We start from the raw sequence: 12,487 nt of genomic DNA on the forward strand, positions 1-12,487 counted from the left end.
GTGACCGACAAGCCGAGACGGGTCCGCTCCCGATCAATAATGACGGGAGCAAGGGAGTCGCCTGTTTATCGATGTTGCACGCGTGCATTTCAGTGCAAGTTCAGGGGCAGCGGCATTGCGCCCTGGGTACAGATAATGGTAGGCCTTTTTGGACACGGAAGAGTGCATTCGCTTTGTCCCAATGCAAGGTGTGACGTCCATAACTACGGCTTCTATGTGCGCTGTAAACTGTTTTTGAAGTTATTCTTTATTTCAAGGTATTTTGGTGATCTGCGGCGTTATCAATCGCATGTTAGTAGCCAGTGTCAGATTAATAATTGATGCTGACCATGACTATCCATTTCATCTTAACATGTTATGTCGGTTGGTAAGATTACATTTCCCAAGTGGACGCAAACGGCGAAAAGTCGTCCCTGGGTGTAGGGTTCATCCGTCCGTTTCGGTGACGTCACGACCCGCTGAGCATCCCGAGCGACTATGAATAATCCTGCATACTATGCAACTTTACGGTGCTTTGGGTATTCTCGTGGGCCCTCATTTGAAAATTATAGAGTGCTGAACAAGTTTGTTTCAGACGGATGTCGCAACCGCATCCTGGCTTTTGTCGGGATGGGCTTGGGGTGTGTTGTACGTTGTCGAACTATGACCCTTCAAAGCCGCAGTAGTGGATATCTTGCGTCGTGTGTCGTCACCTTTCACTTTGCATACCCAGGGCCGGTGCAGTCGGGACCGCGCCTGCCCTGGCTGGAGTACTATGGGGTGGTGCGTTTAGGTCTCTTCAGATAACGTAACAGCGCTGTCGAAGACCGACAGGTTAGGTTGTGAGAGGATTATCCGGATGGCAGCTGGGAGAGAACCAGGTGACAAGGGTCCATATTTGGCGGTGTGCCGTGATGAAACTTTGGGGATCGGGGCAACACCTGGCAAGTCGTTTTCTGCACAGCTAGCGTTCACTTAGTCCCTGATTGTTCCAATGGTAACTGCGCCTTGAGCGGCTAACTGTGAAACATCCTTATCTTGAAACATGCTTTAAATAACAGTCCTTTACAACTTACGTCACTCGCGAAAAGTTATTAGCATGTATAACGATATGCTGGTCATCATTCATTGAATGTCGACTGTCGGTCCCGTTAGATATGCTTTCACAGGTCGTACTAATGCATACAAGGTCCATCGCATTAACTCGGTGTTTGCTATCCATCGCACCTGGTCTCATGTGCCTGTGAAATATAGGTTTGTATAATGTGAATAGCTACAATGTTGACAATCATAAACACTCAAATTAACAGCACATGCAAATGTATTCATATTTACATGTGGGCCTACGGAACATGTTTTTGGTTGCATTTCATTTGGTGGGTTATGATGTTCGTGTTTGGATCAATGGTGTTTAGATGAATATCAATGTTGAAGGCTAAATACAGTATTGAACATCGTGGAAAACATCGTACGTGATCATATGGATGTGTTGCGAAATCCGATGAGATATCGAGCTGAACTGTTCGTCATCCGTGAATTATCGTCATAGCTTTCGGTAGGGGTGTAGAAGCCTCCCAAAATGTAAGTGGACCAAACGCTGCCTAACGACAATGCCTTCCATGCCTCATTGTATAGCTTAAGGAATTGGCGCGGCGAAAGTTTTTTTTGTTGGGCGAGTTTGCTCTGTTGATTCATGTGACGTTCTCTTCTAATCCAAAAGAAGTATCTTTACGCCTTATGACGTTGCAAAGCTTTGATGCTGATACAGAACAATCTAGGGAAGAAAGCACCACGCAATGACTTGCTATAACGACGTTTTACACCGCATAGTTTTATTGTCGAAGGCAAAGCGAAAAGGTGGCAATATGTCAAGGGTTCTGGGTTTGTTGCGGTTTAAAAGCACTTCGCACCACGCTGATAACAAATCAGAAAGTTTTGAGTATTCTACGAAAAATTAGTGCTAGACGACTCGTCGGCAGACCCCAACCTTTTGATGTAAAACTCACGTCAAGAATGGATTGTTCTTGGCCATCCGGGCTGTTCTCCCACTCTTATATTTCTAAGAACAGCGCAGCGTTGATAATTTATTGATCAACATACGTTCACACAATGATTTAGCCAAATGCAGTATACGTCATTTCCTGAATGAACTGCTACGTCCGTTTACAAGCACCAGTCCAATGGCGAGTAGAAGCTGTCTGCTCACACGAACAAATGGTGATTGCATGTCACCGGATCGTCATGGTAGTACACCTGTCAACTGCAAACAATCGGATTGTGGGTGTCTGTGAAGCAACGATAGACAGAGGCAGGTATAATCGCTTTACTTATTGTTCTACGTCCACATCAGTACTTCTAAGAATACAACACAACATCCAGTAACAAATAAAAACAAGGTCGTCGGCACGATGTGCAGCTTGAGACACAGCACATCAATTGTATCTTACAACTACGTAACAGCATTCATCCTGAGAAAAACAAGTAAGAAATACCATGAAATGATGTAGAACAGAACACGTTCAAAACTGGCGGTTATATATGAACAATCCAAGAATAATGAACCTTTAATGTGTCCACGGATACTGGCTAAGAGTTTGTATTTGCGTTGGACTTACACATATGACTATTTCTGTGCCGATCATTATAGATGGTGAATTAGGTTATAACTGGTCGTGCAAAAGAAGTTATCGGTTGTCAGACAAATCATATATGATCGATATCGGGGGGGATATTACATGTGAATTAGTACCTCGGGGGTTCTCCAAAGACTACGTTGCGCGTTTCAATCATTTTAAACCCCTTGGCTGCACAGCGGTTACGTTGTGAGCCCCATTGCGTTCCGTTGTGGGAAGGGTATATTTCAAATATATGTATATATATATTATATATATATATATATATATATATGTATATATATGTATATTTTGAACATTATTTATATTTGAATATTATATTATATATCATGTTCGCTTTGCCCTTATTTGAGTAAGAGGTACAAATTAAAGACGGGCGAGCTGGTTGCCGTCGCTGGAAGCCAGGGCGGCCGGTTTTAAGGCTTGAAGTGTTGTCTAATGATTTCGCCATGATTTAACACTACGGCTAAGTGCAACGTTACGTTGTCCGAAACCCTCCCCTTGTTGCGCTTCGGTTACGCTCCATCAAACCCCCTACCCTTCATGCGTAGCTTATTTAGCCCCTAGTCCGCTGAACGTTGATCATTTGAATTGCGTGTGCACAGTGCAATTTATATTGCAAATGCCAAAAGGCCCAAAAGCCGAAGACATGGACGGCGCCGGTCACAAGAAGTTGGTACAGGTTTGAAACCGCAGCGAGTATCTTTCAGTGGGGAAAGGTAAAATATCCCAATATTTTGAGAACAGTGTGGCCTCTGGCATACTAGCTATACCGCATTTCCCACCGCGTCTGAAAGCTTCTTAACCACATTAACTAGGAAACTTTAAACAAATACAATATGGCGAAGACATCAAATGAAAGCGACAGTGGTACTGCGAAAGGATGGCGAAGAAACACTGACGGCCGTGGATAGATAGAATGAGGCAACAACTTCTTTGGAGATTGACGATGAAGAGCATCAAATTAGCGAATTTTGTTTTCAATTAACAAAACTTGATTACGATCAACTCAATCAATAAAAACAAACAATGACAATGAAATGCACGAAGTGCAATGATTATCAGTTTTGCATTTTCGTTAGTTGATTTTTGCATTCGTATTTTTTTACTTTGCGTGGTAAACAAGGTTGTAGAGGCCTAACTGGAATATCATCGAGTGTTTGAGTGCATGACATTCGGAAGCTTGCCCTACTTTGGGGGCCTATCCAGACTGTCCTCTCCTCGGGCAGAGAAGGCTGTTGCCTGTTATCCTTTTTGAAATGTGCGCAATGTACTGCTTGCATCATGTTTTGCTCGAATATCGTTGGGATCAGCGTCCATGACAATCATCAACTTGTTGTAGAGAGGCCGCCCCGCCTCCAGGTGCTCGGAACTAGGATAATACTGCCCAAATCAGACTTGTAACATGTTACTGCAGATGTTGGAATAGTTGACATGGATAATCTGTTTTCCTATTTGTCTGGGACAGGTGATGCCGAAAGCGGGAATCAAAGCCAACTGTTAAAATCAGATCAAGAACATTTGGGAGGATTTAGTTAAACATTTGGTATGTTAATGTATGTCAGCCAAATAAACGTTAAATGGGCCCTCTGAAATCCAAGAACACACTTAACAATGCCGGGGATCAAAACAGGTGGGATATTACTGCTTGCATGAACGTAACACGTCCACGTGCCATCACCCATTCCATCTCCATCTTCTACAACTACAAACAACTACAAAGTTTGCTTTCACACCGTCGATAGCTGCCAAAAAAGTTAATGACATCGAATACGTGGTTCCCGGTCAACACAGCGATACAGCTAGCAGCGCTGGGCGCAAGCCTGGCGACATGGGAGCTGGTGCCCTCGGCGGCGGGGCCGGCACCAGCTCACTCCCAGCCGGGGACGCGGCGGCCGGCGGGCCCGACAGGCTGCCGGAGCGCCGGCGACGCCGCCGCCGCGGCGTACTGGCTCCGCCTGAGCAGCGCCCAACACGACCCGCCGGACATCCAGGTCAGAGGCCGGCGGGCCGGGCCGGGCCTCGCGCTCGGCGGCCGCCCGCAGCGGCAGCCCGAGGCGGCGCGGCAGCCGGGCAAGCGCCGTGTTGGCTCGGGGAGTGCTTACTCTCCTGGCTGGGTGGAACTGAGAAATGCGCGTGGATGAGGACATGCGAACGTGGAAATATCAGAGGCGTTAAATGAAAGAGGGGCACTGAAAGTTGTGCATACGGCGGAACTAATTATAGGCAGTATCACATGCGTGACAGGGCTATTCTGTTACCGAAACAACTCAAACGGAAAGTGAATGGGCCCAGGAGGAAGTGGCTTATTCCAAGGAATAAATGGAGACGGCCTTTCGTCTACATTTTCACTTTAAAGCGTACGAACAGTTCAGTGCTCGAAGTCAGTTGCGCCCGTTCACCAGGGGCCGATCAAGAAGACGACACATCTATCAGTTTGGCCTCATCTCCCGTCAAAGGAGCAACTAGTACAAAGCCCCCACACTGCAAACCACACGCTCAACGCACTACCTCACTAGTCGCCAGCACGGCGGCAGTTCAGGTCCCGCCAAACCACTTCACTGTCTCTCGTCGACCGATCGTCCACTCCCAGGCGTGCACGTGGGCGCGAGCAGGCGGCCGCCCCCTTGCCGCGCCCGCTCAAAGGCCCATCCACGCGACGAAGCCGGAGAGAGACTTGCCCTGCATGCGCCGCTGCACGCGACTAGTCATGCCGCCTGTCAGCCAGTCGGCGAAGGAACGACGCCGGTCGGCGCGGTTCGTGCCGTCCTGAAATGGGCCAGCCCCGTCAGCCAGCCAGCCAGCCAGCAGGCTCAGGATTGGCACATTGGCACAGGATTGGCACAGGATTGTGTGATTGGCGCAGGACCCTGAGTCTTCCCCGATTCCGCGGCCGGGTTCGCCCGCCACGTCTTACACTGAGCCGTCACACATAGCGCGGCGCTGGTGCGTTGGTGTTGTGGTCGTGGCTGCCTTGCGAAGTGAACTGAGGGCGCGGCTCTAGTTCATGCAGTGAGCGGTCGCAATCACCTTACCCTGACTGTGCAGCTCTGATAGGCGCGGTCCAGGTCTATGTCGTTCAGCCCCAGCTGCAGCAGCGCGGTGAAGGCACGCTCCAGCACGAACGGGTGCGGGTATTGTTCTCGGGTCAGCAGCCACACCGTCTCTGACAGACGCGCGTACCGGTCAGGCTCACCAAGCAGCGAAAGCGCAGTCAAAGGACGTGTGTCCAGGAAAAGTACTGACAGATTTCCAGCCAATATTGGTAGAGAGAGGGAGAGAGAGAGAGAGAGAGAGAGAGAGAGAGAGAGAGAGGAGAGAGAGAAGAGAGAGAGAGAGAAGAGAAGAGAGGAGAGAGAGAGATAGAGAGAGAGAGAGAAGAGAGAGAGAGAGAGAGAGAGGGATGGGTAGAGGTGCAGAGCTTGATACAGGGTGAAAAAGACACTCGGCCCAAATTACGGGAACAGCCCACTTTATTTCATGGGCGCCAATTCTCTTTGATTTTTATATCCCCTTATTTGTCCCCTCCCTGACACAGCATGCCATCTGACCGAAGAAGTTGAGCTCAGATCGACGAAAGCGACCACCCGCAGACGCAAAATGATAACTTACCGGCAGAAGGGGGTGCAACAATTGGCACACGAAGCCCATTTCGGCTTATTGGGCTCTGGCTACAACGGGGCGGGGGGGGGACGTTCGCTATCGGGGCCCCCGGTTGACACGGGGCCCTTTCATCGTCTCGCTGTTGACAATTTCTATTTTCATTTCTCACATTGCATTGCCAGCTCTTTCAACGCTGCCGACTGTGCCAGCGTGCGTACCCACCCCGTCTGTTGAGGAAGTTATTGCCGCTGCACTGGTACTCGATAGTGAAGTTGGCGTAGTCGGTCGCTATCACCTGGTAGTCTTCCTTCCTATTGTCTGTAAAAGAGCACTGCATCATACTAGCCATGGAGCGTACCCACATGAAACGCCCAGATCCTTTCACATATCCTCCGTGTGTGTCATGTCGCATAGTATGACCCTCCACCTATGTGTGACAAATCAAATTACGTAAAACCGCACTCTGGCCTCGGTGGTTGGCGCGCATTTTGGCTATAACATTTAGTTTGCTGTATAAACTTGCTACAATCTGATTGGAAAGAAACAGGTTATGGGTTTTACTTCAAAATTTTCTTTTTGTCAACATCTTTGTGGACTGGCGTTGTAGCTAGGCCTTCACCTAGAGGGGGAAGGGGAACAAGTCGGACAAGTCACTAGTCTTGACCCCGGGGCACTTCAGCAGCCGAGCAACGCGCTGGACGTGGAGCAAACCGGCCCGGCAACATAGTGGACGGAGGCGGCATTCCGGCCAAGCGATTGGACCCTGCGGAAAAACAAGTGAGGGCCGACCCAGTTACAAGAAATTACAAAAAGCAAGCATCGTGCGAAGGGCCGAAAAAGAAAGAAGCTCAGAGACCAAGGGAGGGAGTGAAACTACCTCAGTGGAACATACAATGGCTGCTGGAGGACCCCGACGCCGGGCTTAGCAGCCATCAATCCAGACATGACGTCTCGCACCACACACAACTAAGTCTACAGGCTTGTCTTCCCCATCCTGTCCGGACCATGCATGACTGTGCACCACGAAGCTGGTTCCTTGGACACTGCTCGCCGTTGGGCGTGGGTCACAGCATATCTCCATCGCTCTGCGTGACGAATGAGGGAGGGGCGACACGTTGGGCAGTGCCCAGCCCCGACGTTTGTATGTCTCTGTGAACGGGTCAGCGGGCTACGATTAAGCAGGGCTATGTGTGAATGAACGTGTAGCACGAAGAGTGGGCTATGAAAGCGTAGGACGGATAAGTCAGTGTCTGGATTGAGTGTGATTGCATTGAGTGCGATGTTGTAACTACAGGAAGTGGGTTGCAATTCAATTATTTAGCGTTGAAACGAAGATGAGTCCACGCAAGTGAAGAACTTGAACGCATTGCTTGCCGTGACGCGCTCGTGACGTGGCCTCCAGCCGTAGATGCGAACGGCTAGCAGAACGGTTAATCATGCGTCGTATTGGCTTTCGATTTGAGTAGGCAGAGCTCCCAACACAGAGCAGCCAGACTTTCAGTCGGCTCGCGTCATGCTCTCTTTTATCCAGAACTGAGCCGCAGGAATGGTAATGGCCGTGAGAGGTGACCAACGGGGAACACACCCGGGGCATACGGCTCGGCTGTGGCCACGGGTCAGGAGCCAGATGACCGCAGTCCTGCCATTACGCAGATACACGCTTGATGTGTGACGCGACTCGAAGGCACGGTTTCATTGATGTTTGGACCAGGAGACGATCGACTCGTTTCGTTGTCTTCCACTTGACCTCAGGCGTAACGGCATGAAGAGTCGTAGGTCAAGACATGGCCAGGGACCAGCTGGGACTGTCCGGGATGCAGGATTATGCACGGCCGTGACTGTATCTATCCGTTGGTGTACAACGTTTCGGGAGGGATTGCAGCACATCCCGACGCATCTGACGTGGTGTACACCAGGCCCTACAAGCTCTTGGGCGCGGGATGTTCAGTGCGGATTACGATCCCACCATCGACGCTCATAGGAAGGGCGGCAAGGGACCAAGCTGTCGGATAGGCCGTTCAGGCTCAATCCCCAGTGTGCGTCGGCCGCGGAGACCGTAAGGCGTAATCACAGGCCACGCCGGGCGCGCGTTGTCTGCCGAGGGGCTACCTCTGACGTGTCTGCACAGGACGGAGCGCCAACGAAAGCGTGTGCGCAGCAGTGGTGCAGTAGTGGAAAGCTGCGAGCGGTAGGCGTGGTCGAACGAGTGGCAGACCGCCGTATCGTGGACGAGCCGCGCGGGAGCGTTGTCCAAAAGGGAGCTGTCGCCCTGGAGGTCAGGCGGGGGAACGGGTCGTCGTCCAGCTTCGGACACCTGACGTCGACCCAGAAGCCGCGTCAGTGCCAAGCTGACAACAAATTGACATGATGTGTTAAATAGGGCAGAAACCTTTCTTCGTTAGATGTCTGAAATGCGCGTAATTAAGTTGATTTCGCTCAATGAGAACTCGAGTATACATGATAAATAGAATGTCAGGGCACTGGAAGGGGGGAGGGGGCGGGGTCCTATCCGTGTGCGAGCCAAGAACAAGTGGGCTGACACGGGTGTGTAAGCTTGAAGTGGGTGTGGTGGGGCGTCAAGTGCATGAGGTGTGAGTGGATTAGTTCAGGACGAGGGGCCTACCAGGGTTGATCGCCAGCGGGCCCTTGCTAATGTAACTCGCCGGTTGCGTGAGATCCCTACCGAGCTGGGTGGGGGTGGGCTCCGTGGTTAAGAGCGCACAACCATGTATGGGGAAACAGTCTTTAATGGTGCCTGATCGAGCCTGCCATTCCGCCACACTACTGGTCAACCGCTTTATCCCAGCCCTGTGGCTCACACTTGTGTGTTGATTTCGGGTGTACCAAAGTCATAACGTGTCGAATCGTGTGCGTAACATTATCTGGCTCGTATGCTGTCCATGGGCTCCTCATTACTAATTTGCTCTTATGAAGAGGCGTGGTAGCGGGGCCGGCGACGTACACCAACGACCGGCGACGGCAGCGCCCGCGTCCGCACCAACCACAGAAAATACCCCATATCTTCAGCCCCGGGAGGCCCGCTCGGCCGCCACATGGCCCGCTTGGCCTCAAGGAGAGCATGGTTCCTCCCTCCACACACGTCTCGGCTATAACCGATGCGTCACGCTATCGGATGGAAGGGTCGATCGTCGACAATACAATGCATCTTAAAATACACGCGAACACGTTTATGAAGAACGAGCATTCTTACGTTCGATCTGGCTACGTCTTCGATCCAAACAATGAACGCTTAAGATTCACTAGCCATGTTCAGTGACGAAGTGTTTTCACGACCACTAGTGTTCAGACCGGCGCAGGAGGCGTATGAGCGGCCTGCGCGCTCAAGACCATCAGCACCGGTATGCACCCGTTCATAGCGTGCACGTTCCACGCGTGACCAGTGTGATGAAAGGGGAAAAACTGGCCAATTTCCAGCATGTTGTGCGGTACCGCGGCTGCCGCGGCCCCGCCAGACTACCAGGTCTGCGTAGCGTGCTTCTGGATTGGCACCTCTATGGTGAGCCGTTACGCTGCGCTCTCTGCAGGGCCACTTGGCTAACGCTGGACTGCGACCTCAGAGGCTGACTAGGCACGTATGAGACGGGGGTTGTGGAGGTGGGGGGCGGGGGGGGGCGCAACTCGGCGGAAGCTTCAGTGCCGCTGAGATCGAACGCAAGGTTCCGTTGTCATGACTGCATGGCCGATGCCTCCTAAAAACTGCGTGTCTGCTTCCGCATCACTATCGGCTTGAGGCATTGGAAACATACAGACGACTGCGATACATCCGCGGTCAACTGACCTCAAACGCCATGTGTATCTGCCGTATGGTGGCCGGCGGTCGCCGGGGCCGCTTCAGGTCAGATCAGGCGGCCATTTGGGTCGCGCCCGGTCGACGCGGCACCGCCGGGCCGAAGTGGGTCAGTGACCCGGACCAGGGTCGGCGGCGGCACGCGTGGCCAATCGGCGTGGCGAGCCGGCCGCCGCCACAATGGCGCCAGTGGGCGCGGTGTCGCTCCCGACGCACAATGACGGGAGCAGGACGCCGGCCCACCGGCGGCGGCCAGGTCACACGCGCCCGGCGTCCGGCCGTCCGCGGCGGGTCCTGGCCGCGATCGGCGGGGCGCCGGGATCGCTCGCGGCTGGCATCGCGCGGGAGCGACGGCAGGCGTGGGATCCCAGGGCCGGCGCAGGAGCCTCCGCTTGCCTGGACGCCACGGCGCGTGGAATCCTGACGTGTTTACGTGCTACGTGTGAATGGTGTGTGTGTCAGCTGCGGAGCCGTGATGCCAAGCCTCGCTGGCGTCATCAGCTCCAGCGTTTTGTCAGCTATTTGAACCCCTTCGAGTGTTTTAAGAGGGTTTTAAACCATTCATCGTTGGAGCATTGTGATGTCTGAGCATAATTTACTGGCAAAAATTCGTTCCAATCGTTCATTGCAGGGCATCTGGACGTTTAGGTACAATGCAATCATGCAATGCGTAGGTGCATCGGATGTACGCCTTGGTTGCTGCAGAAGCCTGAAAGAGGGTTCCTCGAAACCTCGCGTGTGATATAAGCACATATTTTTAGAAACAAGTGAGGGAGCTTGGGAATAGGGGAGGGGGTCGATGAGACCTCCTATCGTTTTCAAAGTAAATAAGATAGGGATTAGTGGAAAACACCAGAGGATTTTTCTCAACCATATCTCATGGATGGGAATAAATTTATGCTCAGCTTTATATGCCAGGTCCACGGCCAAATTTTCCCGAAAATCAACTTTTTCGGCTTTAAATGCTCATATGTACGATATCACACCTTGTACGGACACAAAACCTTAACAGCCGTGTTTCTTGTTCAGTTCTGAGTCAATGGTGCATTATGTCGGTTTTGAACACACATGTATCACGTTCGTCTCCATTAATGTAACAATGTCTAACTATGGTTACACCTGGGAGGGCGGATTAAACTGTACAATTATGGTGGGTCTACCATGGTTACACCTGAGAGGGCGGATTAAACTGTACAATTATGGTGGGTCTACCATGGTTACACCTGGGAGGGCGGATTAAACTGTACAATTATGGTGGGTCTACCATGGCTACGCCTGAGAGGGCGGATTAAACTGTACAATTATGGTGGGTCTACCATGGTTACGCCTGAGAGGGCGGATTAAACTGTACTCAACGTCGTCCACGTGTTGATAATCAATAACCACGTCGTGCTGACAATAAAAGTGTCTCATGATATGAGCTGAATGCCTACTAGAGCCTCTTCAACCGCTTGCAACGCTGATTTTCATGTCGACAATTCACTGATGTGGTTGAAACCTGTGTTATCACGTTTCGCTCTGGCATCTTCGCTTAAACCCTCAATGCTGAATGCCGTACTTGCCTGGCGATTGATGTGTACCGTTTAAGTGTTGGCACACTGTCTTTGGCGATAAGACAACAAGTTTACTTGCGCAATACTTACACAAGAAGTAGTTGAGCTTGTAGCGCAAGCGAGACGGCTCGGAGGGATTCTTCATCCAGAGGCGGCTCTGGTGGTTCGTCACGCGGTTCGTCCTGAAATATGCGTAGTCATTGTGGCCGCATTCCAGCCCATGAAACAATGCCGCCAAGACGAACTGTGAACGAAGCATGTGGTTTTATGAGAATACCTGGAGTTCCCGACCGAGGGACGTAGTTTCCATACAGATAGAGGGTGTGAAGTACCGTGCGTTCTCCCAGTTCCTCGCATCCGTCCGACAAACACATCGACCGTCGCCTGAGTTTCTAATGTGCAAGGGTCAGATCGGAGAACATGCTCCGTTTTCGGTTTAGTTTCAAGAACAAATGCCGTTTACCCATTGCTCAGGGCCGCAACGGTCTAGTAAAACTGCAACACTGCTTACCCAAGACGATTATGCAGCATATGTGTCACGACAGGGCGTGACAAGGATGTGGGAGTGTGTGAACCCACGAAATACGGTCCCGCAGCGTGCACGATTTCATCAGCTTGTCCGCTGAAGGCCTGAGGATACCGAGAGCACCGGGTGACCGAGGCGCGCTCTGGCTCGGCCCGCGCCCGTGACGGACACTGCATAGAGCGCTTCCGGCGAAAGCCGGCGCGCGGGCGGCTCGAGCCGGCGCCGTCACCATCGCCCAGGCCACGACCTGGTCGCGGTCGGAGCGCGAGCTTTGTCCGCGGTTCTCACTGGAGCCGGGACAGGGCTCTCGCTCGGGACCCGTGGGCGACCATCTCGACCGATGACAATGCACGCCGCCTCGGCCCGGCGCCGCTGGCTGCAGGGC

General features: G+C 51.9%; 1 protein-coding gene across 1 annotated transcript; it reads right to left on the bottom strand.

Moving 5' to 3' along the window:
• Positions 1 to 4,653: 4,653 nt before the first annotated feature.
• On the bottom strand, positions 4,654 to 11,758 carry LOC119110555 (apolipoprotein D; the record flags this gene model as incomplete). The annotated part of the gene is given in 4 exon segments (XM_037234430.1): positions 4,654 to 5,381; positions 5,648 to 5,778; positions 6,438 to 6,533; positions 11,667 to 11,758. Coding segments are annotated over 4 exon segments (448 nt in total), but the record flags the coding sequence as incomplete, so codon positions are not given.
• Positions 11,759 to 12,487: the final 729 nt, after the last annotated feature.

The sequence above is a fragment of the Pollicipes pollicipes genome, unplaced genomic scaffold (genome assembly GCF_011947565.3).
Source record: "Pollicipes pollicipes isolate AB1234 unplaced genomic scaffold, Ppol_2.1 Scaffold_7231;HRSCAF=8579_pilon_pilon_pilon, whole genome shotgun sequence".
Lineage (NCBI taxonomy): Eukaryota > Metazoa > Arthropoda > Thecostraca > Pollicipedomorpha > Pollicipedidae > Pollicipes > Pollicipes pollicipes.